Source organism: Pelophylax lessonae, assembly GCF_965119305.1.
Source record: "Pelophylax lessonae genome assembly, chromosome: 9".
NCBI classification, from domain to species: domain Eukaryota; kingdom Metazoa; phylum Chordata; class Amphibia; order Anura; family Ranidae; genus Pelophylax; species Pelophylax lessonae.
This window is the reverse complement of record NC_138776.1, coordinates 272,690,974-272,716,635: the sequence shown is the minus strand read 5'-3', so window position 1 is coordinate 272,716,635 and position 25,662 is coordinate 272,690,974. Positions and strand designations below refer to the sequence as shown.

At 44.9% G+C, this 25,662-nt stretch overlaps 3 protein-coding genes across 3 annotated transcripts in view; all 3 read right to left on the bottom strand.

Moving 5' to 3' along the window:
- The window catches only part of LOC309562739 (uncharacterized protein), a 102,765-nt gene extending 83,178 nt beyond the window's left edge, over nt 1-19,587 (bottom strand). The window contains exon 1 of the mRNA XM_082267027.1: nt 19,411-19,587. Coding sequence (XP_082123153.1) covers nt 19,411-19,551 — 141 coding nt within the window. The 5' untranslated portion in view covers nt 19,552-19,587. The remainder of the gene's footprint in view (nt 1-19,410) is intronic.
- LOC309562616 (uncharacterized protein) overlaps nt 1-25,662 on the bottom strand; it is a 679,009-nt gene that overhangs the window by 151,665 nt on the left and 501,682 nt on the right. The window contains 1 exon segment of the mRNA XM_082266869.1: nt 13,602-13,922. Within this exon segment, the coding sequence (XP_082122995.1) occupies nt 13,602-13,922 (321 nt within the window).
- LOC309564125 (gastrula zinc finger protein XlCGF66.1-like) lies at nt 6-814 on the bottom strand (the record flags this gene model as incomplete). The annotated part of the gene is made up of 4 exons (XM_082268754.1): nt 6-142; nt 259-382; nt 469-581; nt 658-814. The coding sequence occupies 4 exons, from the start codon at nt 812-814 to the stop codon at nt 6-8; spliced, it is 531 nt and encodes a 176-aa protein (XP_082124880.1).

The following is a 25,662-nucleotide window of genomic DNA, read 5'->3' as shown; positions in this document are numbered from 1 at the left end:
ATAGATCACCTCCATGAGTCACTATCAAGTTCTAGATGCTCCGTTCCACCAACCTTGTTATAGTGAGGGATGGTGTGATTTTCTTGTGTGGAATACAGAGGACGGGGACATCTCTCTGGTGGGTTCCCATTACTGGAGCCATCTGTAGGAAACACACACACTGACTGAATACATTGTTTCTATGTGTTTATCAGATGATGGGAGATCTAGGTGGATCCTCCGTACTGCTCTCTCCTTTACAATAAAGTCTCCTCTTACCCGGTGATGTGAGAGGCGGCTGATTCTCCATCATGACGTCCTTGTAGAGATCCTTGTGTCCTTCTAAATACTCCCACTCCTCCATGGAGAAATAGACAGTGACATCCTGACACCTTATAGGAACCTGACACACACAATGATACAGTCACCATCCAGACACATCCCTTGTCTGTTACTGGATAATGTCCCAGAATTCCCAGCACCGCTCACCTCTCCTGTCAGCAGCTCCATCATCTTCTTGGTGACTTCTAGAATCTTCTGCATGTTGTGTCTCTCAGGTTTTAGGGAGTCACATGGAGGCACTGTGATGGTCATATGATCACCTGACTTCAGAAGAGGAAATTTCTGTTTTGGAGAACCAATAGGAAAATCATGTTAGAATCCCAGAATCCTCCTCACCTCTCCGGTCAGGTCTGTGTTTTATTAATAGAGATAAGAGTGATGTCATGTGACCTCCCAGAATCCTCCTCACCTCTCCGGTCAGCAGGTAGATGATCTCCAGGGTGAGGTTTAGTATCTTCTCAGTCATGTGACTCCGTTCCTCCTCCATCCTCATTGGTGCTATCATTGGATACCTAGACATGTAAGGATGATAATGAAGACATGTATGTATATATATATATATGGAGGAATGTTCTGATCCTGAAGGAGGTAATCTAGGATTCCACACTATATATAGTATCTGACAAAAGTAAGTACACCCCTCACATTTTTGTAAGTATTTTATTCTATCTTTTCATGTGACAACACTGAAGAAATGACACTTTGCTACAATGTAAAGTAGTGAGTGTACAGCTTGTATAACAGTGTAAATTTACTGTCCCCTCAAAATAACTCAACACACAGCCATTAATGTCTAAACCGCTGGCAACAAAAGTGAGTACACCCCTAAGTGACAATGTCCAAATTGGGCCCAATTAGACATTTTCCCTCCCCGGGGTCATGTGACTCGTTAGTGTTACAACAGGTCTCAGGTGTGAATGGGGAGAAGGTGTGTTATATTTGGTGTTATCGCTCTCACTCTCTCATACTGGTCACTGGAAGTTCAACATGTGTGTATTATCATCGACTGGAGGTAAAAGAGGTCACAGTGACTATGGAGGAAGAGGACGGACATGACGGGGGGGGGGGGGGGGGTTACTGGGTGTAAATAGAAAATAAGATCTTATTACCTCCTCTGCTGCCACTTCCAGCAATCTCTCCTCACAACTTCCTCCCGACTCACCTTTCACCTGGAACTTCCTATTTATACCTGACATCACTTCCTGTCTTCCATAGAGACTTCCTGTCTGGATAGAAGTGAGATCACCACCTTGTGGAGCTCAGAGGAACTGCAGTCCCGAGAAAAGTCTCGTAGTGAGAACACAGCCTTGTGCTGTGTGTATATACTGTATATCCTTATAGATGGGTCATCTCCACTCCCACCAAGGGGGAAAGAAATCTATTACTGCCTAGTCCAGCCTTTCTCAGCCAGGGTTCCTCCAAAGGGTTCTAGGGATTCCATGAGCAATGAACAATTTCTGTCTCTCAGTGACACCTGGGATCTATGATCTGTAAGGGGGACAGTCTTCTCTGATGACGATGTATGAATGTCCTTCTCCATCTGACCACTGATCTAAAGGGGTCCTTCCACCAAGGATGAATATAAATATATTATGGATAGGGATGAGTGGCGTAATTTGAAGGCAGATGATTTTGTTGTTGGTAAATTACCAATTTCATCAATAATAGTTCTGAAAATTTCGCCATACAGAGCTCCTCAGGTGAACTTTACTTTAAACAATGATCTTCTCCGAAAACCTTCTGATGTTGAGCTGCTCTCGGGCACAATGCCACCCAATATGGGTCTAATGGATGCCAGCTGTTATTTTATGGATTCGTGCTGAGAACAGTTTTAATAAAATGGAGTTGGACCAAGGCTGGGGCTGCTTCATGTGTCTGAAGAGGATCCTCAGTACTCTTGATGCTGTGAAGTGAGTTAGGACCCCCCGTTAAGTTTCTGCTAGACTGTGCAGCTCATGAAGTGTCCACATAGAGAAGAAGGATCCTTGTGAAACCAACTGCATGCAAACCTGGTCAGGTTAGGGGATAATGGTGGGTCGGGAAGTAGGAGCTCTATCCCAGAACCACGTACAAAGGCCTGTACTCCACAACCCTGACCTGGTGGTTGTGGGGGTCTGTGGATGGGGGCTCATGGGAATTTGGAAGCTCTCTCCATGTTGAGGGCATGTGGCTTGGTATGGTTGAGGGGGGCACCTACTACAGGAGACGGTCAGAGACTGCAGACATAGTACAGGAGATAGTCAGAGACTGCAGACATAGTAGAGGAGACAATCAGAGACTGCAGGCATTGTACAAGAGATGGTCAGAGACTGCAGACATGATACAGGAGACGGTCAGAGACTGCAGACATACTACAGGAGATGGTCAGAGTCTGCAGACATGATACAGGAGATGGTCAGAGACTGCAGACATGGTACAGGAGATGGTCAGAGACTGCAGACATGGTACAGGAGATGGTCAGAGACTGCAGACATAGTATAGGAGATGGTCAGAGACTGCAGGCATAGTACAGGAGATGGTCAGAGGCTGCAGACATGATACAGGAGACGGTCAGAGACTGCAGACATACTACAGGAGATGGTCAGAGTCTGCAGGCATAGTACAGGAGACGGTCAGAGACTGCAGGCATAGTACAGGAGACGGTCAGAGGCTGCAGACATTGTACAGGAGATGGTCAGAGACTGCAGACATAGTACGGGAGAAGGTTAGAGACTGCAGACATGGTACAGATGGTCAGAGACTGCAGACATGGTACAGGAGATGGTCAGAGACGGCAGACATAGTACAGGAGATGGTCAGAGACTGCAGACATGGTACAGATGGTCAGAGACTGCAGACATAGTACAGGAGATGATCAGAGACTGCAGATATAGTACAGGAGACGGTCAGAGACTGCAGGCATTGTACAGGAGACGGTCAGAGACTGCAGACATGGTACAGGAGATGTTCAGAGACTGCAGACATAGTACAGGAGATGGTCAGAGACTGCAGACATGATACAGGAGACAGTCAGAGACTGCAGACATAGTACAGGAGATGGTCAGAGACTGCAGACATGGTACAGGAGATGGCCAGAGACTGCAGACATGGTACAGGAGATGGTCAGAGACTGCAGACATAGTATAGGAGATGGTCAGAGACTGCAGGCATAGTACAGGAGATGGTCAGAGGCTGCAGACATGATACAGGAGACGGTCAGAGACTGCAGACATAATACAGGAGATGGTCAGAGACTGCAGACATGATACAGGAGATGGTCAGAGACTGCAGACATAGTACAGGAGACGGTCAGAGACTGCAGACATGGTACAGGAGACGGTCAGAGACTGCAGACATACTACAGGAGATGGTCAGAGTCTGCAGGCATAGTACAGGAGACGGTCAGAGACTGCAGGCATAGTACAGGAGACGGTCAGAGACTGCAGACATAGTACAGGAGACGGTCAGAGACTGCAGACATGGTACAGGAGATGGTCAGAGACTGCAGACATGGTACAGGAGATGGTCAGAGACTGCAGACATAGTATAGGAGATGGTCAGAGACTGCAGACATAGTACAGGAGACGGTCAGAGACTGCAGACATGATACAGGAGATGGTCAGAGACTGCAGACATGGTACAGGAGATGGTCAGAGACTGCAGACATAGTATAGGAGATGGTCAGAGACTGCAGGCATAGTACAGGAGATGGTCAGAGGCTGCAGACATGGTACAGGAGACGGTCAGAGACTGCAGACATACTACAGGAGATGGTCAGAGTCTGCAGGCATAGTACAGGAGACGGTCAGAGACTGCAGGCATAGTACAGGAGACGGTCAGAGGCTGCAGACATTGTACAGGAGATGGTCAGAGACTGCAGACATAGTACGGGAGAAGGTTAGAGACTGCAGACATAGTACAGATGGTCAGAGACTGCAGACATGGTACAGGAGATGATCAGAGACTGCAGATATAGTACAGGAGACGGTCAGAGACTGCAGACATGGTACAGATGGTCAGAGACTGCAGACATAGTACAGGAGATGATCAGAGACTGCAGATATAGTACAGGAGACGGTCAGAGACTGCAGACATAGTACAGGGGACGGTCAGAGACTGCAGACATAGTACAGGAGATGGTCAGAGACTGCAGACATAGTACAGGAGATGGTCAGAGACTGCAGACATAGTACAGGAGATGGTCAGAGACTGCAGACATAGTACAGGAGACGGTCAGAGACTGCAGACATAGTACAGGAGATGGTCAGAGACTGCAGACATAGTACAGGAGATGGTCAGAGACTGCAGACATAGTACAGGAGATGATCAGAGACTGCAGACATAGTACAGGAGAGGGTCAGAGACTGCAGACATAGTACAGGAGATGGTCAGAGACTGCAGACATAGTACAGGAGATGGTCAGAGACTGCAGACATAGTACAGGAGATGGTCAGAGACTGCAGACATGATACAAGAGATGGTCAGAGACTGTAGACATGGTACAGGAGATGGTCAGAGACTGCAGACATAGTACAGGAGAGGGTCAGAGACTGCAGACATAGTACAGGAGATGGTCAGAGACTGCAGACATAGTACAGGAGATGGTCAGAGACTGCAGACATAGTACAGGAGATGGTCAGAGACTGCAGACATGATACAGGAGATGGTCAGAGACTGTAGACATGGTACAGGAGATGGTCAGAGACTGCAGACATGATACAAGAGATGGTCAGAGACTGCAGACATGATACAAGAGATGGTCAGAGACTGCAGACATGGTACAGTAGATGGTCAGAGACTGCAGACATGGTACAGGAGACGGTCAGAGACTGCAGACATGATACAGGAGATGGTCAGAGACTGCAGACATGATACAGGAGATGGTCAGAGACTGCAGACATGATACAAGAGATGGTCAGAGACTGCAGACATGGTACAGTAGATGGTCAGAGACTGCAAATATAGTACAGGAGACGGTCAGAGACTGCAGACATGGTACAAGAGACGGTCAGAGACTTCTGCTGAAAATCAGGGGAGATCAGACTACAGTGCAGCAGGGACTAAACCAGCAGAGACACGCCCCTTCTACTCTCCACTGTCACTGCTGCTGGAACTTTGTGAATTGCAGTGCCTGAACCCCATTATAGGCGACGGGAGACAATTTTTTCTTTTTATTTCTTTTTTTTTTTTATTCCTAAAAAGTACAAATCATACAATCAGCAAAATCGGGATCCATCGAAGACCAAGCAAGGTTTGAATTGTTACATAGAGGTGTATGTATAAAACATTCACAGAGTTGTCTGTCCTGCAACACTGCACTCTGTGCAAAAAGTGGGCAAAATTGAATGTTTTTAGGTGATTTCCGCTCCAGGTCGAATGTTATTTATTCAAACAGAATAGAGAGAATCAGGAAAAACTGCCCTATGGCCAATAGATGGAGCTGATGGTCTTAAGTACTTACTTGCCATCATCATCAGCTCCATCTAGTGGGTATAATGTGGTATTTTCTAGATTCACTCTATTCTGTAAGAATGAGTAACATTTGACTTGGAGGGAAAATAGCCGAATAACATTCGTTTCTTGCCTTTATTCATACAGAACGAATGCTTATGCAGTTTTGTAATATTTCTAATAAATACACCCCCTGAAGATCCGTCTGGCTGTAATAAAGTTTCCCATGAGCGGACGTTATCACTCCGCTGTGTGGTGTCTTCTTCTGATTGGATTCCGACCTTCCACTACAAGAATGGGGGAAGGGGGGAGGGGAAGTGGGAAAGGAAGAAGGAGGAGGGGGAGAGGAAAACGGCAAGTGAATGGAAAAGAGAAAAGTGATAGGAAAGGGGAAGCGAAAAAGGGATAAGAGTAAAAGAATGGGGGAGAAGAAACAGGAAAGAGATGAAGAGGGGAAGTGGGAAAAGAGGGGAGAGATAGAGGGTGGGAAGCGGGCAAGGGAACAGGAAAAGAGATGGGAGAGGGGAAGCGGGAAAGGCAAAAGAAGAAAGAGGTGAGGGAGCGGGAAAGGGAAAAGAAGAAAGAGATGAGAGAGCGGGAAAGGGAAAAGAAGAAAGAGGTGAGGGAGCGGGAAAGGGAAAAGAAGAAAGAGGTGAGGGAGCGGGAAAGGGAAAAGAAGAAAGAGGTGGGGAAGCGGGAAAGGGAAAAGAAGAAAGAGATGAGAGAGCGGGAAAGGGAAAAGAAGAAAGAGGTGAGGGAGCGGGAAAGGGAAAAGAAGAAAGAGGTGGGGAAGCGGGAAAGGGAAAAGAAGAAAGAGGTGAGGGAGCGGGAAAGGGAAAAGAAGAAAGAGGTGGGGAAGCGGGAAAGGGAAAAGAAGAAAGAGGTGGGGAAGCGGGAAAGGGAAAAGAAGAAAGAGATGAGAGAGCGGGAAAGGGAAAAGAAGAAAGAGGTGGGGAAGCGGGAAAGGGAAAAGAAGAAAGAGGTGGGGAGGTGGGAAAGAGATAAGAGTAAAGAGATAAGGGAAGGGAAGCGGGTAAGGGAACGGGAAAAAAGAAAGCAATAGGAGAGGGGAAGCAGGAAAGGGAACATGAAAAGAGATGGCAGATGGGGAGCGGGCAAGGGTACAGAAAGGAGGAAAGATGGTGGATGGGAAGCGGATAGGGGACGAGGGAAAGAAGAAAGGGATGGGAGAGAAGAAGCGGGCAAGGAAATGGGAAAAGAGGGAAAAAAGGGTCAGGGAAAGGGGGAAAAGAGGAAAGAGGTGGAGGATGGGAAGCAGGCAAGGGAACAGGAAAAGAGATGGGGGATGGAAAGTGACAAGGTAACAGGAAAGAAGATAAGGGGTGGGAAGCGGGCAAGGGAAGAGGAAAAGAGATGGGGGATGGGAAGTGACAAGGGAACAGAAAAGGAGATGGGAAGCAGGCAATGGAACAGAAAAAAGGAAAGAGATTGGAGAGGGGAAGCGGACAAGAGAATGGGAAAAGAGGAAAGATATTGGAGAGGGGAAAAGAGGTGGGGGGAGCAGAAAAGGGATAAGAGAAAGAAAGAGACGAGTAAAGGAAATAGGTAAGGGAATGGGAAACAGGAAAGAGAGGAGGGAGGGGAAGTGGGAAAAGAGGTGGGGGGAGTAGGAAAGAGATGGAGGATGGGAAGCGGGCAAGGGAACGGGAAAAAAGGAAAAAGATGGCAGATGGGAAGTGGGTAAGTGAAAGAGAAAGAGATGGCAGATAGGAAGGGAACAGGAAAAGAGGAAGGAGATGGGAGAGGGGAAGCGGGCAAGGGAACGGGAAAAGAGGTGCGGGTGGAAAAATAGGAAAGAGATGGAGGATGGGAAGCAGGCAAAGGAACAGGAAAAGAGATGGAGGGTGGAAGTGGCAAGGAAACAGGAAAGAGATGGGGGATGGGAAGTGGGCAAGGGAACAGGAAATCAGGAAAGAGATTGGAGAGGGGAAGCGGACAAGAGAACGGGAAAAGAAGAGGAAAAGAGGTGGGGAGAGCATGAACGGGATGAGAAAAAAAGAGAAGGGGAAAGGAAGTGGGTAAGGGAACGGGAAACAGGAAAGAGATGGGAGAGGGGAAGTGGAAAAAGGGGTGGGGGTGTGGGAAAAGAGGAAAGAGTTGGAGGGTGGAAAGCAGGCAAGGGAAAAGGAAAAGAGATGGAGGGTGGGAAGTGGCAAAGGAACAGAAATGAGATGGGGGATGGGAAGTGGGCAAGGGAACAGAAAATGAGGAAAGAGAATGGAGATTGGAAGCGGGAAAGGGAAAAGAGGTGGGGGGAGTGTGAACGGGATGAGAAAAAAAGAGATGGGCAAAGGAAGTGGGTAAGGGAACGGGAAACAGGAAAGAGATGGGAGAAGTGGGAAAAGAGGTGGGGGGGATGTGGGAAAAGAGGAAAGAGAAGGAGGATGGAAAGTGGGCAAGGGAACAAGAAAATATATGGGGGATGGGAAGAGGGCAAGGGAACAGGAAAAAAGGAAAGAGATGAAAGAGGGGAAGCAGGCAAAGGAATAGGAAAAAAGGAAAGAGATGGCGGATGGGAAACGGGAAAGTAAGTGGGGAAAAAAGATGGTGGATGGGAAGCGGGCAAGTGAACGGGAAAAAAAGTGGGGTCAAGGAAGCAGAAAAGGGAAAAGAGCAAAGTGAGGGAGGGAAAGGGACAAGAGGAGAGAGATGGGAGGGGGGAAGTGGAAAAGAAGAAAAAGATGGGGGAGAAGAATCAGGAAAGATAATAAATGGAAGAGATGGGGGTTGGTGTGAATAGGAAAAAAGTAAGATGGGGCGGGTTCCTGGTCTCTCTTGCTGCCCATAGAGTGAACATGAACTCCCAGTCACTCTTTTTCCTAATAGGAGTAGGAATATAATACGCAGGTATTGATCCCCTCTTGGGAGAATTGGTCATTCCACATTTCTCGTGGTTCTCTGCTGTAGGTCAGCCAACCTACAGGAGAGGACTTACATTCGTAGAGAGGTAAGCTATGTTCAGCATGGGAACTGAGGCCATCAAGGGGTAAATTTTGTATCTACAGCGCCTAGCCATACTGAATATATGGTGTGACTAGGATAGACTCCTGAGACAGCATCTCCCTGGCAATAGTGGCACAAATGAAACCCAGAGGTGGTGCACCACCAGCAGAGTGGGCCCCAGGATTGGGGTACCAGGCTGTGGAGTTGAGCGGCAGTAGAGACCAAGTGGGGAGGATGGGGAGGGGAAGAAAAGTAACAGAAGGAACAACTAAGATCAAACAATTGTGGTTGATATATCTGAAACACAATATATATAATTATCAACACTAGCAGTCCCCGTGGGACTCTAAACCAATAAAAAACAGAAAGGGTTCTAGGGAGTCACCTAATATTGTCAACGTTAGTAGAGACCGTCAGGCCTTGTCTATAACAGGAGAGAAAAAACATTGAGCTTGGGCGGGGGGGGGGGGGGGGGGTGCTATAGTGGCAAAAAAGTATTATAGTATCTGGCTAATGTGGAGCTGAAAGCAGCTAAAAGCTAATAGTAAAGTTGGGGGGATTAGGGGCCAATTGTAAAAAAGAAAATGGCAATTTTGTTTTAGGTGTCTCCCGAGATACCTCAAGGATTCCCATGGTCCTTTTTAATAATCACCATAAGAGGTATAATATGTGTATTTCTTTGTCAGCTCCACCTACTGGCCACATTGCAGTATTTTCCTGGATTGAGGTAATTCAGGAAAATACTGCATTATGGCCACTGGATGGAGCTGATGATCATAGGAAATCATTATATTAAACACATTACAGGGATTATTCCTGATGGCTGCGCAAGCGCTTGAGGCATCATGAGGTATCTCTGGGGAAAAAAAAACATTGTATCTTCTAGTGACAGCTCTAAAAAGTAGCCTAGGAGAGGCCAGGGAGGCAACATGGCCATGTAGGGTTCCAAGGGGCCTCGAAATTAAAGGGTATAATAGAGTGCCGGCTCATGACCTAATCAGGGTTTGCAACATCAGGATCATAGCACCATCAAAGCATAGCACAGCACCATGGGAACCATCATTGACAGATAATTAAAGCAGAACAGGGTTATTCTTGTGGCAGCATGGACGTAAAATTTGATACATGCCCAAAAGGCTTCAAACGTTGTAGGAGATAAGGGCTCGCTCCTTTTATGGGTAAAACATGTCAAGGTGAGGCTTGGTCTCTTGGTGGACTCTTCTGTGGTCTAGTCCTAGAATAATAAAACTTTGTGATGGCTGATGTCTTTAAAGTGTGGCTATTCCATGTTCGGAGCATTGAGGAGTTCCATTGGCCGGCACCAGAAAACACAGATTTGTGAGCTTTTGAGTGGCAGTTCCCTTTGGTCCTTAGTACAGGCAACCCATTTGAACTATACCCCAACAGGATCATGGGATCCCCCTCATGCTTTGACCTCTGCAAGAGTAATAGTAGAAGGGAATGCCGAGACCTGCAGAGAGAGGCTCAGAAGATCAGGTACCCTTCCTTGACCAATGTCAACCGACCAAGTCTTTGAAAATGAAGAAGTTCCTTTCTTGAAGGTTCAGTCTTTGGCAGTGAGAAAGAAAATAGTTATTTTCCCGATGGAAAGGGTGAGCTCCATGATCTGGAGAAGTTCCTTTCTTGAAGGTTCAGTCTTAGAAGGCGAGAAGTAGAAGAGTTCTTTCTCCGATGGACAGGGCGAGCTCCTTGATCTGTGAAAGTGCTTTTCTTGAATGTTCAGTCTTATGAGGAGAAAAGGAGAGGAGTTCTTTCTCCAATGGAAAGGGTGGGCTCCATGATCTGTAGAAGTTACTTTCTTGAAAGTTCAGTCTTAGGAGGCAAGAAGGGGAAGAGTTCTTTCTCCGATGGATAGGATGGACTCTATGATCTGTAGAAGTTACTTTCTTGAAAGTTCAGTCTTAGGAGGCAAGAAGGGGAAGAGTTCTTTCTATGATGGAAAGGTTGGGCTCCATGATACTGTATGTAGAAGTTGCTTTCTTAAAAGTTCAGTCATAGGAGGAGAAAAGGGAGGAGTTCTTTCTCGGATGGAAAGGGTGAGCTCTATGATCTGGAGAAGTTACTTTCTTTAAGGTTCAGTCTTAGGAGGCAAAAAGGGGAAGAGTTCTTTCTCCGATTGACAGGGTGGGCTCTATTATCTGGAGAAGTTCCTTTCTTGAAGGTACAGTCTTAGGAGGCGAGAAGGAGAAGAGTTCTTTCTCTGATGGAAAGGGTGGGCTCCATGATACTGTATGTAGAAGTTACTTTCTTGAAAGTTCAGTCTTAGGAGGCAAGAAGGGGAAGAGTTCTTTCTCCGATGGACAGGGTGGGCTCTATTATCTGGAGAAATTCCTTTCATGAAGGTTCAGTCTTAGGAGGCGAGAAGGAGAAGAGTTCTTTCTCTGATGGAAAGGCTGGGCTCCATGATACTGTATGTAGAAGTTACTTTCTTAAAGGTTCAGTCATAGGAGGAGAGAAGGGGAAGAGTTCTTTCTCTGATGGAAAGGGTGGGCTCCATGATACTGTATGTAGAAGTTACTTTCTTAAAGGTTCAGTCATAGGAGGAGAGAAGGGGAAGAGTTCTTTCTCTGATGGAAAGAGTGGGCTCCATGATCTGGAGAGGCTGGGAGGCATATAGACCATGCTCTCCCGAAAAACATATGGAAGTTAGGAGTCTTAGGGGGCCTGTTTGGACAGTCATGTATGATCACAGGAAGGCAGATTTGATCTTTAAGAATTGCTGGTGGTGCAGAAAAAAAAAGGTCCACAAACGGGGCAATCAATGAGTCAACAAGAGGTAAAAGCCAAAAGGCACATTGTCTACCCAAGATTGAGCAATTAAACAACAGAACCTTGTCACCAGAGAGGACATCTTGTCATCTTTTCCAGTTATTTCTACCAGGCTGTTTGGCAAGCTTTTGAGGGAAAGGGGGTACAGGGAGCTGGGCACTGCCGTGAGGGACATGTACCAATGCAAATTAAAAAAAAATGCCATTAAAAATACACAGTTCCTTTAAATACCATGCTTGGGGGATGCCCTAAACATGAATCTACTAAAACAAAAAATTACATTTACTTAACCTAGAGGAGATCTGGTATGGATTTAAAGTGAGAACACCCACAAACAAAACAGCACGGAGGAACCCTAAAATCTATACCAGATCCTAAACCTAGAGATGTGGTATAGATTTAAATGGAAACACCCACAAAAAGAAATGGCATGGGGTCCCCCAAAAATCCACACCAGACCTTAACCTAGAGGAGATCTGGTATGGATTTAACGTGAGAACACCCACAAACAAAATAGCATGGGGGAACCCTAAAATCCATACCAGATCCTAAACCTAGAGGAGATCTGGTATGGATTTAAAAAAAGAAATGGCATGGGGTCCCCCCAAAATCTATACCAGACCTTAACCTAGAGATCTGGTATAGATTTAAGGGGGGGGGGCCCACAAAAAGATGACATGGGGTCTCCCAAAAATCCATGGTACCTCCTTAACCTAGAGGAGATCTGGAATTGATTTAAAGTGAGAACACCCACACACAAAAAAATAGCATGGGAGTCACCCCAAACTCCGTACCAGACCTTTAACCTAGAGGAGAGCTGGTATGTATTTACAGGGTGAACACCCACAAAAATTAGCATGAGCTCCCCCCAAAATCCATACCAGACCCTTAACCTTGAGGAGATCCAGTATGGATTTAAAGGGGGAACCCCACAAAAGAAAAAGCAATGGGTCACCCTAAAATCCATTCCATTCCCTTATACTTGATGAGGTTCTGAAAAGCATTTGCAGGGGGAACACCATAAAAAAAGATACTTTCAAAAAAGAAGTTTTGAGTTCTTCCTAAAATCCATATCAGATCCTAATCTGCCTCCTGAACCATACCAGGCCACATGCCTTAAAAATGGGAAGGATGGCCCCATGTTGATGAGGACAATGGCCTCTTCCCCACATCACTGCTTGTGGGGGTCTGTGGGATGATATATCAAAATCTGAAAGTCCTCTTTAAAATAAGGGGGGGGTCAGAAGATATCTTCCCCCCCCCCCTACTTCTATGGGTATAGGCTACATTGTTCTCTTGGTTACTCATTCACTAAAAACAGAAATAAAAGAAAAGAAAATCTAAAAGAACCTTAAAAAAAAATCCCACAATATAATCCAACCTCAATCATGTTCTCTAACATCGAAAACGATGAACCATCCCCGGACAACCCACACCGAAGATTTTCTCCCACTGATACTCTCTCCGCTGAAGACATTTCCCTGTCTGGCAGCTGAATCTAAATAAAGGGGCCTGGAGATGCTGGCTGATGTCTACAACCAATATGGTCATCAAAACCATATTTGGTCAATGACATCATCTCGGATGCCTACCCGGCTAGTTTACAATTTGAAGCAAGGCAGCTGGTGGCTGGATCATTGGTTCCTGGGACTCCGGGAGGCCACATACAACCTAGCAACCAATGATATTGTGCAGCCACATGCATCTTAGCAACCAACAATGCTGGCTACTTGGTTGCTAGGATGCAGACAGTCACCAGTGTCCTAGCAACCAATCACAGGGGGTTGGCCTTGAGTGTGAAGTTGGTATTTGGTAGCCGTAGTTATAACACTAATAAATGAATGACTTCTGTCTACTGAAGTCAAAGGTTCAGGTGAACAAACTGGGTGACAACTTGGGTTGGGGTCTACCTGAACCTAAAGCTCATCTCCAAGGTGTGCTTCCTCCCGATCTGAGATCTCTGATATACGGCAGAATATGGTTCATAGAGAAGAGGTTTTCTGCACTAATACACCTCCACGGTAGTGTGGGTTCTCTGATGCCTGGAAAGACAGGGCTTCTGTGAAAAACATTTCCCACACTCAGGGCAGGAATACGGCTTTTCCCCAGTATGAGATCTCTGATGCGTGGCAAGTTCTGATTTCCGTGGATAACATTTGCCGCACTCAGGGCAGGGAAATGGCTTCTTGCGCGTGTGGCAGATTTGATGTCCATTAAGATGGGACTTCTGGGAAAAGCATTTCCCGCACTCGAGGCAAGAATACGGCTTCTCCCCCGTGTGACATCTCCGATGTGCATCAAGAAGGGATTTACGTACAAAGCATTTTCCGCACTCAGAACAGGAATACGGCTTCTCTCCCGTGTGAGATCTCTGATGTATAACAAGGTCTGATTTCTGTAGATAACATTTCTCGCACACAGGACAGGAATACGGCTTCTTGCCCGTGTGGCATATTTGATGCCCGTTAAGATGGGACTTCTGAGAAAAACTTTTCCCGCACTCAAGACAAGAATAAGGCTTCTCCCCAGTGTGCAATCTCCGATGTGCATCAAGAAGCGGTTTACGTACAAAACATTTCCCACACTCAGGACAGGTATACGGCTTCTCTCCTGTGTGAGATCTTTGATGTATAACAAGGTCTGATTTGCGTAGGTAGGATTTCCCACACTCTGGACAGGAATGTGGCTTCTCCCCTGTGTGGCATATCTGGTGCCCAGTTAGATGGGACTTTCGTGAAAAACATTTCCCGCACTCGGGACAAGGATACGGCTTCTCTCCCGTGTGACATCTCCGATGTGCAGCAAGAAGTGGCTTTCGTACAAAAGTTTTCCCGCACTCGGGGCAGGAATATGGCCTCTCTCCCGTGTGAGATCTTTGATGTATAATAAGGTCTGATTTCTGTAGATAACTTTTCCCACACTCAGGGCAGGAATGTGGCTTCGTCCCCGTGTGGCACCTCTCGTGTCTGGAAAGATTGGACTTCCCTGAAAAACGCTTCCCGCACTCACGACAGGAATACGGCTTCTCCCCCGTGTGAGATCTTTGATGTCTGACAAGTTGTGGTTTCGAGGGAAAACTTTTCCCGCACTCACTACAGAAATATGGCCGGTGACCAGTGTGACATCTTACATGTACACAGAGGCTGGATTTAAAACGAAAACGTTTCCCACACTTAGTACAGGAAAACTTCTTGTCTTTTTGAAGGACGGCACCATCCCCCGCGGTCTGAGGTTCCTCGGGGTTTGAGGAGAACGATGGTCCATCCACAATGTGCGGCACCACCAGGATATAGGAGGTAGTGGGGCCTTCTGAATACTGTGTGATGTCCTGACCTTCTACTTTACAGTCTGGAGACAAAGTGAGACAATCCTCTGAGGTTTTCCTCATCTCCCGTCCATGTACTAAAATAGAAATACAAAGATTATTACTAGACATCAGCAGATTGGTTCCCCTAAAGCAGGACTCCGCCCACATCAGACAGCTTTGTCTCTGAGGATATTACAATTCCCCCCTCAAGGTAACTAGTAAATGGGTCCTGGTGACCTCCAATTAGCTCATTTCTGCATTTCTGATCTCCAACCAACTCATGTCTGCATTTATAGACTCTTGTTCAGGGGTCTCAAACTGGCGGCCCTCCAGCTGTTGCAGAACTAAAAGTCCCATCATGCCTCTGCCTATGGGAGCCATGCTTGTAACTGTCAGCCTTGCAATGTCTCATGGGAGTTGTAGTTCTGCATCAGGTTTTCGTGACCTTGTATACGGGAAACCTATTGGATTTTCACACTCAACTCCATGTCCCCCGAGGGTTTGAATAAGGAGTTGGAAGTCAACACTTTGATATAACCTTGTGAATAAAATATTTTTGTATTATTCCCCCCCCCCCCCATCCCCTTCTGTCCCTTTTTTTTTTTTTTGTAACCAATTCTGTTGATTTTTAATTTTTAATATTTAATACTCAATACTTTTTAAACTTGTATATGGTTGCCTTATTCTGACTCCTGCTGGGGTTGTTTTTCCCATTAGTGGTATTATTATGTCTGTTCCCCTTTAAAATATGAGTGAGGAATTAGGTTGCTCTCATATCTAAGGTGGAGGGGCACCAGTAAGGGCAGGACCTGAAGAAGGAGGCCACACCTCCAAAACGCGTAGTCATAGCAACCCCCTGTGATGAAGTGACGTTGGGGGGCTGTTCCTTTGAAGCCCCTCTGAAGCTCCTCTGGTTGTGGCTTTGACTACTCTCCTTCCCGTCTTCTGGCGCATGCGCGACGCCGGCCGGTCCGGGCGCATGCGCACTCCGATCGGCTGACCCTGAGACGGAGGCCTCCGGGAGTCTTGGTTCACAGGAGGCAGAGTGCACCTGGACGGTGAGTGTGGCAATGCGGTCATACACTACAGGAAGCTGCCGACGTCCTGGGCTTATTGATATATCGATGTGCCCACATTCATCTGTTCCATGTGAGTGTTTTATTAACTGTTTTAACTTTCATCCCAATAAACGGTGTTATGCCGGGGTGGTCGTGCGCTCTTCTACTTTATTTTATCTTCTTGTAGCTCTGCATCAGCTGGAGGACCACCAGTTTGGGACCCCTGCTCTTGTCTGTGATAGATCCAACGAAAACTGTACTTTATAGGATTGGCAGTGGTGTAGGGATTTTGGGAGGAGACTCTCCACCCCTCTTCCATTCATTATTATCTTGATAACACAAGATGCTTCCTTCCTATAATCATTCATAACAGCAGAACTGAGTCCTACCAGAAGTCAAAAGAATGAGGAACCTGGCCCTGATTTAGGACTTCTCCTGAAGGCCACCATTTTTGAGCTATTGACTCATCGCTCATTATCTTCTGACAAAGGTTCAAAATTTTAAGGACACATAACAGCCAGACCAATAATACTTTCAGAAGGAAGTGTAGCCATGGCAGCCCTCATTTCTCTTTCAGTACAGGGCCCTACTCTGGACCAATCAGTGAGCAGTATGGGTGGAGGAATGTATTTAGTGTTAATGACCCACCTGTGCTGATCTCTGTAGGAGTGTCCTCCTCTATAAATGTCCCCGTTATTCCATCCTCCTCCATAGACTGCTGATCATTCTGAATAATCACTCAGTCCTCACCCAACTCTGGACCAATCATTAATCAGTATGAACAAAAGAATATATTTAGTATTGTTGACCCACCTATGCTGATCTCTGTAGGAGTGTCCTCCTCTATAAATGTCCCCGTTATTCCATCCTCCTCCATAGACATGCTGATCATCCTGAGTGATCACTCACCCAACTCTGGACCAATCATTGAGCAGTATGAACAAAAGAATATATTTAGTGTTGTTTACCCACCTGTGCTGATCTGTGTAGGAGTGTCCTCCTCTATAAATGTCCCCGTTATTCCATCCTCCTCCATAGACTGCTGATCATCCCTCACATACGTCTCTTCTTCTTCTTCTGCTTTAACCTCAATTTTTATATCTATCAGATCTTCACCCTAAACCAAGAAAGTGATTGAAAATAACATATTCATAGTATAAGCTTTAACGTTCTGGGACCACATAGAAAACATCATCTTGTAGGTTTATACATCGGGTTTGATTTACGGACGTAAATGGAAGGGCAACTGTAAACAAATGCGCAATTGCAACAATCCTTGCAGCATACAGGAGTTCTGACAGGAGGCGAAGAAGCAGTTGCAACAGAGCTTTGCAGCTCAACAACAAGCCCAGAAACAGAATCTTGCAGCCCAGCAGCAAGCGCAAGAACAAGCCGAGGCCCACCATAGGGAATAGCTGTTACAGAAAGAGCAGAGATACCACGCTGGATTGGACAAAAGCTTATTGGCCCAATATATGGCCACATTGGACTTGACCAAAGCTTATTGGCGCAATATAAAGTATGACCACGTTGGACTTGACTAAAGATTATTGGCCCAATATATGGCCACATTGGATTTGACCAAACTTATTGGCAGATTCCGCTCTTCATAGTTAAATAGTTGGTAAGGTTGAATAAATACACCAGCCCATCCAGTTCAACCTGTGTAGGTGTGCGTGTTCATAATCAGTTCCCGTATCCCTGTATAATGTGCTCTCTAAGATGCACCTCCAAGGTTTTTTTAAAACTATCAATACTTCCTGCTGACACCACCAATTGTGGAAGTGAGTTCCACATCCTTACCACCCTGACAGTGAAAAACTCCCTACACAGCTTAAGGTTAAACCGTTTCTCCTCCAGTCTCATTGTGTGGCCACTTGTCTTCTTACACTCCCAGAGACTGAATAGTTTATTCCTACGCTGGGATCACCATTGAGGTATTTGTAGATCGCTATCATATCTTCTCTCAAGCATCTCTTCTCCAGAAAGAATAAATTTAGTGCTTGTAGTCGTTCCTCGCAACCAAGGGCCTCCAGTCACTTTATTAGCTTTGTTGCCCTTTTCTGGACTCTCTCTCCAGTTACAGTACATCCTTCTTGAGGACTAGTGACCAGAACTGGAGGGCATACTCCAGATGTGTCTGAACCAGAGCTTTGTAAAGTGGCAAGATTATAGTTTTATCTCTGGAGTATATCCCTTTTTAATGCTATGCTGGATTTGCTTGCTGTAGCTTGGCATTGCATGCTATTGCGGAGTCTTTCTTCTACTAGATCCTTCTCCATCTTCGATTTTTTTCAGAGGTTCTCCCCCTAGCGAGTAACTGGCGTTCACATTTTTTAGCCCCCAAGTGCATTACTTTACATTTTTCAACATAAAACCTCATTTGCCATGTAGTTGCCCAACTCATTAATTTATTGAGGTCCTCTTATAAAGTTTCTATAACCCGATGTAAGGTTATGGCCCTGCTTATTTTTGTCTCATCAGCAAACACTGAGATCGAGCTAATTATACTGACCTCTATATCATTTATGAAAATTTTTTTTTACAAAGAACTGGTCCCGGGACAGAGCCTTGGGGGACCCCATTTACCAATTCAGACCATTCTGAGTACACGCTATTTATCTCCGTCCTTTGGACACGCCCCCAGTAACCAGTTTTCTATCCATGTACAAATCCTATGGTCCATGCCTACAGATCTCAGTTTGTAAATAAGCGCTTATGGGAGAATGTATTGAATACTTTTGCAAAATTCAGATACACCACATCCATCAGCATTATGGCAGCTCACTTCCTTGTGAAATGTTAACAGATTGGTTTGGCAAGAACAACCATTCATAAACGCATGCTGAGTCCTACTAATGATACTGTATTCATCAGTAAATTCTTGGATAGTCCCTTATCATCCCCTCCAATAATTTACATACTATCGATGTTAGACTGGCTGATCTTTGGTTCCCAGATATATATTTTGGCCCTTTTTTGAATATTGAATCTTCGAGTCAGCCAAGAAAAAAAACAGCATTTGTAACTCCCAATGGGGTGTTTTGGTATTAGAGAATGGCCTTAGGGTTACAGAACGCTCCAACAACCTTTCAAAGGCTGATGAGTAGGACAATTCGGACAATCAAAAGTATGCTGCTGCTCACTGGATAATGTGATCACCCATAGTCTAGATCGGGCCTCTCATTTTGCCAACTATGTTAAACACTATATGGGATGATACATTTACAGCAAATCCTAAAAAGAATACCATTTTGCTAGAAGGGGCAATATATCTGGGGTATACCATTGGAAGGGGTATAACAGAACCCCAGGGAGACAAAGTTGAGGCCATCCAAAATTGGCCATGCCCCACCAACAAGAATCAAGTTGAAGCATTAGTACATCATCGGTTAGATTAATTCTTGGATCACTATTATTCCCTTACAAATGGACAGATGATCCAGTTGTTCCCTAGTGTTTTATCCATACTTTTGTTTTATCATCTCCTAAAGCAGCCTCATCATCTCAGTGATCGGTTTCATGTTCTACCTCACCTACCTGATCATGGTGAGGGATGGTGTGATCTTCCTGTGTGGAATCCCGGGAATACAGAGGACGGGGACATCTCTCTGGTGGGTTCCTGTAGCTGGATGACTCCACCATGGTGTCCTGGTACAGATCTTTGTGTGACTCCTCCATCACCCCATCTTCATCATTCTCCTCTTTTATCTCTTCTTTAACAATGATTTTAAGATCATTCCGATATCCACTCTGAATTTATAATAATAATATAAAAAAATGGTAACAATGCAGATAATGTACAGATCCTTATGATAGTATCAGTGATTGTTCCTCATCTACCTGATGATGGTGAGGGATGGTGTGACCTTCCTGTGTGGAATCCCGGGAATACAGAGGACGGGGACATCTCTCTGGTGGGTTCCTGGTATTAGGTGGCTCCATCATATCCTTGTGTCCTTCAGAAAATTCCTCCATCACTCCATACTCCTCATCTTCCTCTTTATACTCTTCTTTAACAACAATATTAAAATCCCCGAAGTTTCCACTCTAAATATAAAATAAAAAAAAAAAACATTGTAATAAATATGCTTGTGTAGAAATTTTTACCACTAGTGATTGATAATCATCTACCTGATGATGGTGAGGGATGGTGTGACCTTCCTGTGTGGAATCCCGGGAATACAGAGGACGGGGACATCTCTCTGGTGGGTTCCCATTACTGGATCCATCTGTAGGAAACACACACACTGACTGAATACATTGTTTCTATGTGTTTATCAGATGATGGGGGGTCTAGGTGGACCCTCCGTACTGCTCTCTCCTTTACAGTAAAGTCTCCTCTTACCTGGTGATGTGAGGGGCGGCTGATTCTCCATCATGACGTCCTTGTAGAGATCCTTGTGTCTTTTCTAGCGGTCCTCCTTTTTAAAGCAAAGAAGCCAACAATGAGATGTAATTTGCTGGCAATTTTCCTTTGTATATGTTGGTGCTGCTTCAGCTCTTTCTGTTCATCAGGGAGATGCCCCCTTACAGGCAGGATAAGGGCCCTAATCCAGACCAGGCATGTTATTTAAAGGAATTGGACATTTTTATTATTTTACTTTAAGCATTAAAAAAAATAAAAAATTGCTGCTCCTGGCCGAATGGAATTTTATTTATTTTTGCAATGGTACATGATTCCCTTGGCAGTGCCCGCTCCCCCTCCCCATGTTATTTTTCCGACATCTCCGTGCCTATTATGCAACAAAATCCCCCCTAAATAACCTCCAACCCCATCCCTTGATAAAAGTGGTATAATCCGTTAGTATAAACTGATAAGGTGAGAAGGTGATTGGTGGGAAAAGTGACACATCTCCAAAATGAAGAGAATGTTCCGACCCCGTAATTGGGGGAATGTTCTGACCCTGAAGGGGTTAATCTAGGTTTCCACACTATATATGTGTGTATCATCATCTGCTGGAGATAAAAGAGGTCACAGTGACTATGGAGAAGAGGACGGACATGACGGGGGGAGGGGGGTTACTGGGTGTAAATAGAAAATAAGATCTTATTACCTCCTCTTTTGCCACTTCGAGCAATGTCTCCTATCTACTTCCTCCCAATTCACCTTTCACCCGGAACTTCCTATTTATACCTGGCATCACTTCCTGTCTGTACCTGACATCACTTCCTGTCTGGTGAAGTGAGATCAATGCCTTGTGGAGCTCAGTGGAACTGCCGCCCGAAAAACGTCTCGTAGTATAGTATTCAAAATAGATTTCGAGAACACCCACCACCATCTAAAACTCACCACACCAGGCGATGGGCAAGCATGTCACCTCCAGAATATTTACACCAGTCTGCAAGCTCTTGAGAACTGGGGAGGTGCTTTGAGAGGAGTCCCCATGGGAAGCCTGGAGGTTGTGACCTTGTCACAATTTTTATTTTTTAAAACTGGTACATGGCGTTGCAAGATATCGTCTAGATCAGCCTTTCTCAACCTTTTCAACACAGAGGAACCCTTGAAATAAATTTCTGGTCTCGGGGATCCCCTGCTAAAAATAAAAAATCTACAACTCATGACACATTAGTGCGACAGTCAGTGGGAAGAATGCTCCTTACTCTTGTCATCATTGGGAAGAAAAAAAAAGAATTACCCCCTTACAGATAGCTAAAAGGAACAATGGTGCCGTTGGAAACTTATCTGAGAGGCAGAAATTCCCAAACACTCAAGGAACTCCTAGCAACCTCAGGAGGAACCCTAGGGTTCCACGAAATACTGGTCTAGACAGTGAATTGCATATATCTCAAACATAAATCTTATAGACTTAGTAGAAGAAATAATTACAATATTGTTGTTGATGTTTTTTTTTCCCCTGATATAACCACTAAAGGAATGGAATTGGGTTCCAATGATGTCAAATAGGCTGAAGTCTTTGTAATATACTAACCATAACAGCCCTTGAAGATAAAAGGAGAGAAAAGAGGTGAGTTTAAAGAGAGTCCATGGTAAGTCAGGTCTGATAGTGTTTGATTGTGCTGATGGAGCCAGTCTGGCTTCAAGGCGATAGAGCCAAAGGACGTCCGAATTCTGTGGTCAATAAAATGTTTAATGTACTACAGTGTCATAAACAGGGGTACAGGGAGTACAGGGACAAGGTAATGTGGCCAATTCATGAACACACTGGAAGAGCCCCAAGAATCCAAAGTTCCTCAATCCAGACAAAGGTAATAACCATAAAAACAGTACACTCTGTGATCCCATGGCTGCCACCAGATGTTTGGACACATGCCTGTGGTGGCACAAAAAATGGGGCAAAGACCTCATTTTGGAGGAGAAGGAATGAGGACAGGCTTTACTTTGGGGAGGTAAAGCAATGCTATGAAGCACAACCAACACCTTGTTTCTTTGTGTCTCTGGAGGGAAGTCCTCATGCCGTTTTTTATTCTAGTGTATTCAAGTGTTCCAAGTCTTTACTTTAAATGAACAAACTAAATAGTGACCCCATACATGGTGACGAATCCACATACTGCACCCAATAAACAGTTACACATTCATTGAGAGAACATCTAGATTACAGATAAACCTATTAGAATATAGAAAAAAGAAGCAACCAATGGCATCCTAAAAGGGGAAGATGTCCTTTAGTGGCAGTAGTAATATAGAAAGCGTAGGTTCAGGTGGGAAAAATAACCCAATCTAGCTATTTAGCAGTGAACGGAAAACAGTTGGGTTTAACTCACGGTTGTGCAGCTTATTCCTAATACATATACAATCAAAATATGTCACAAAATAATATTGTAACTAAACAGGCAAAATCCAGAAACACGGCAAGCAGAATGGGAGAGTTTGATATTTTCAGTGATGAGAATGTAGTTGGTGTTCCAGAAACACAGCTTGACTCCTCACAAGACAGAGAGGAGGAATTACGGGTGGAATGATATATGGGTCTATGAACTGATGGACTTATCATAGGAGTATACTGAAGACACCTTGAGACTTCAGTTAATAACGAGTTAATACCATTGTTTGGGAAAACCCATCGTTTAGTCGGTGTTCCAGAATCACGGCTTGACTCCTCACAAGACTGGGCTGTTTGTATTCATGCTGAACCTTCTTATTTAGAGGGACACAGGACATAGAAAAGATGGGGGGGGGGTTCTCTATGTTAGATGTGATCTAATAAAGATGATCTTTGTGGTTGGAGGTGGTGATGGTGTGGAGGAGAAATTACGGGTGGAATGATATATGGGTCTATGAACTGATGGACTTATCATTGGAGTCTACTGAAGACACCTTGAGACTTCAGTTAATAAGGAGTTAAAAACATTGTTTGGGAAAACCCATCACTTAGTTGGTGTTGCAGAATCATGGCTTGACTCCTCACAAGACTGGGCTGTTTGTATTCATGCTGATCATCTTGTTTAGAGGGACACGGTGTGAGGAGAGGTAGGGGTTAAATCAGAAACATTTCACCTCACAAAAAAATAGTCAAAATTCACTTTACAGAAAGCAGGGTATTTGTCTCATTTCATAAGTTACTGATAACTTGGCAAGGCTTATGTCAATAGGCCGATATTGACTTATAGAGTCAGTTTGACCTGAAAGCTGCAGAATAGTGGATTTTAGACTCTGCCGTTTGCTAATTATTAATATTCAATATCTTGCGATGTCCATGCTTTTGCCTTATTGCCAACTCATACGCTGTAATGATATTATTGGTTAAGATACCTCTACCGATGTCTTTTGATTACTGTGATTTGTTGAAAGCCTTTACATCTACTACGTCATTACCTCTATAAAAGAGCAAGTGGCTTAAAATAAACTTCGGAATTGATGTGATAACTAACTGCGTGTTCGAGTGGTCACTTCAGGTTCCCAGCGCTGACTGAGGCCCTCTACTGGTCATCAAGGAAAACCCAATCAATAGCCAACACACGGGACATAGAAAAGATCAAGGAGGATTGTGTGATGATGTGATGTGATGTGAAAATGAGGAAGAAAGATGATCTTGTGGTTGGAGGTGGTGATGGTGCGGAGGAGGAATTACGGGAGGAATGATAGATGGGAATGAGAATGTAGTTGGTGTTCTAGAAACACGGCTTGACTCCTCAAAAGACTGGGCTGTCTGTATTCATGCTGATCCTCTTGTTTAGAGGGACACGGTACATAGAAAAGATGGAGGGGGTTTTTCTATGTTAGATGTGATGTGAAAGTGAGGAAGAAAGATGATCTTGTGGTTGGAAGTGGTGATGATGTGGAGGAGGAATTATGGGAGGAATGATAGATGGGAATGAGAATGTAGTTGGTGTTACAGAAACACAGCTTGACTCCTCACAAGACTGGGCTTTTTGTTTTCATGCTGATCCTCTTGTTTAGAGCAAGAGCTTCAAACTATGGCACTCCAATTGTTCAGGAACTACATTTCCCATCATGCCTAGCAAAGTCTGTGAATGTCAGAGTTTTACAATGCCTCATTGGACTTGTAGTTCTGCAACAGCTGGGGGGCTGTAGTTTGAAGATCCCTGGTTTAAGAGGGACACAGGACATAGAATAGATGGAGGGGGTTTTCTCTATGTTAGATGGGATGTGAAAGTGATGAAGAAAGATGATCCTGTGGTTGGAGGTGGTGATGGTGCGAAAGGGGGAATTACGGGGGGAATGATAGATGGAAATGAAAATGTAATTGGTGTTCCAGAAACACGGGTTGACTCCTCACGGCGCTGGGCTGTCTGTATTTATGCTGATCCTCTTGTTTAGAGGGACACGGAACATAGAAAAGATGGAGGAGGGTTTCTTTATTTTAGATGTGATATGAAAGTGAGGAAGAAAGATGATCTTGTGATAGGAGGTGGTGATGGTGTGGAGGAGGAATGACAGAAGGGAATGAGTATGTAGTTGGTGTTCCAGAAACATGGCTTGACTCCTCAAAAGACTGGGCTGTTTGTATTCATGCTGATCCTCTTGTTTAGAGGGACACGGGACATAGAAAAGATGGAGGGGAATTTCTCTATGTTAGATGTGGCATAAAAAGTGAGGAAGAACGATTATCTTGTGGCTGGTGTTCCAGAAACACGGCTTGACTCCTCACAAGACTGGGCTGTTTGCATTCATGGTGATCCTTTCGTTTAGAGGGACACGGGACATAGAAAAGATGGAGGGGAGTTTCTCTATGTTAGATGAGATGTGAAAGTGAGGAAGAAAGATTATCTTGTGGTTGGGGATGTGGTTGGTGTTCCAGAAACATGGCTTCACTCCTCACAAGACTTGGCTGTTTGTATTCATGCTGATCCTCTTGTTTAGAGGGACACGGGATATGGAAAAGATGGAGGAGGGTTTCTCTATGTTAGATGGGATGTGAAAGTAAGGAAGAAAGATGATCTTGTGGTTGGAGATGTGTGTTGGTGTTCCAGAAACACGGCTTCACTCCTCACAAGACTGGGCTGTCTGCATTTATGCCGATCCTCTTGTTTAGAGGGACACGGGACATAGAAAAGATGGAGGAGGGTTTCTCTATGTTAGATGAGATGTGAAAGTGAGGAAGAAAGATGATCTTGTGGTTGGAGGTGGTGATGGTGCGGAGGAGGAATTACGGGAGGAATTATAGATGGGAAGGAGAATGTAGTTGGTGTTCCAGAAACACGGCTTGATCCCTCACAAGACTGGGCTGTCTGCATTCATGCCGATCCTCTTGTTTAGAGGGACACGGGACATAGAAAAGATGGAGGAGGGTTTCTCTATGTTAGATGTGATGTGAAAGTGAGGAAGAAAGAGGATCTTGTGGTTGGAGGTGGTGATGGTGCGGAGGA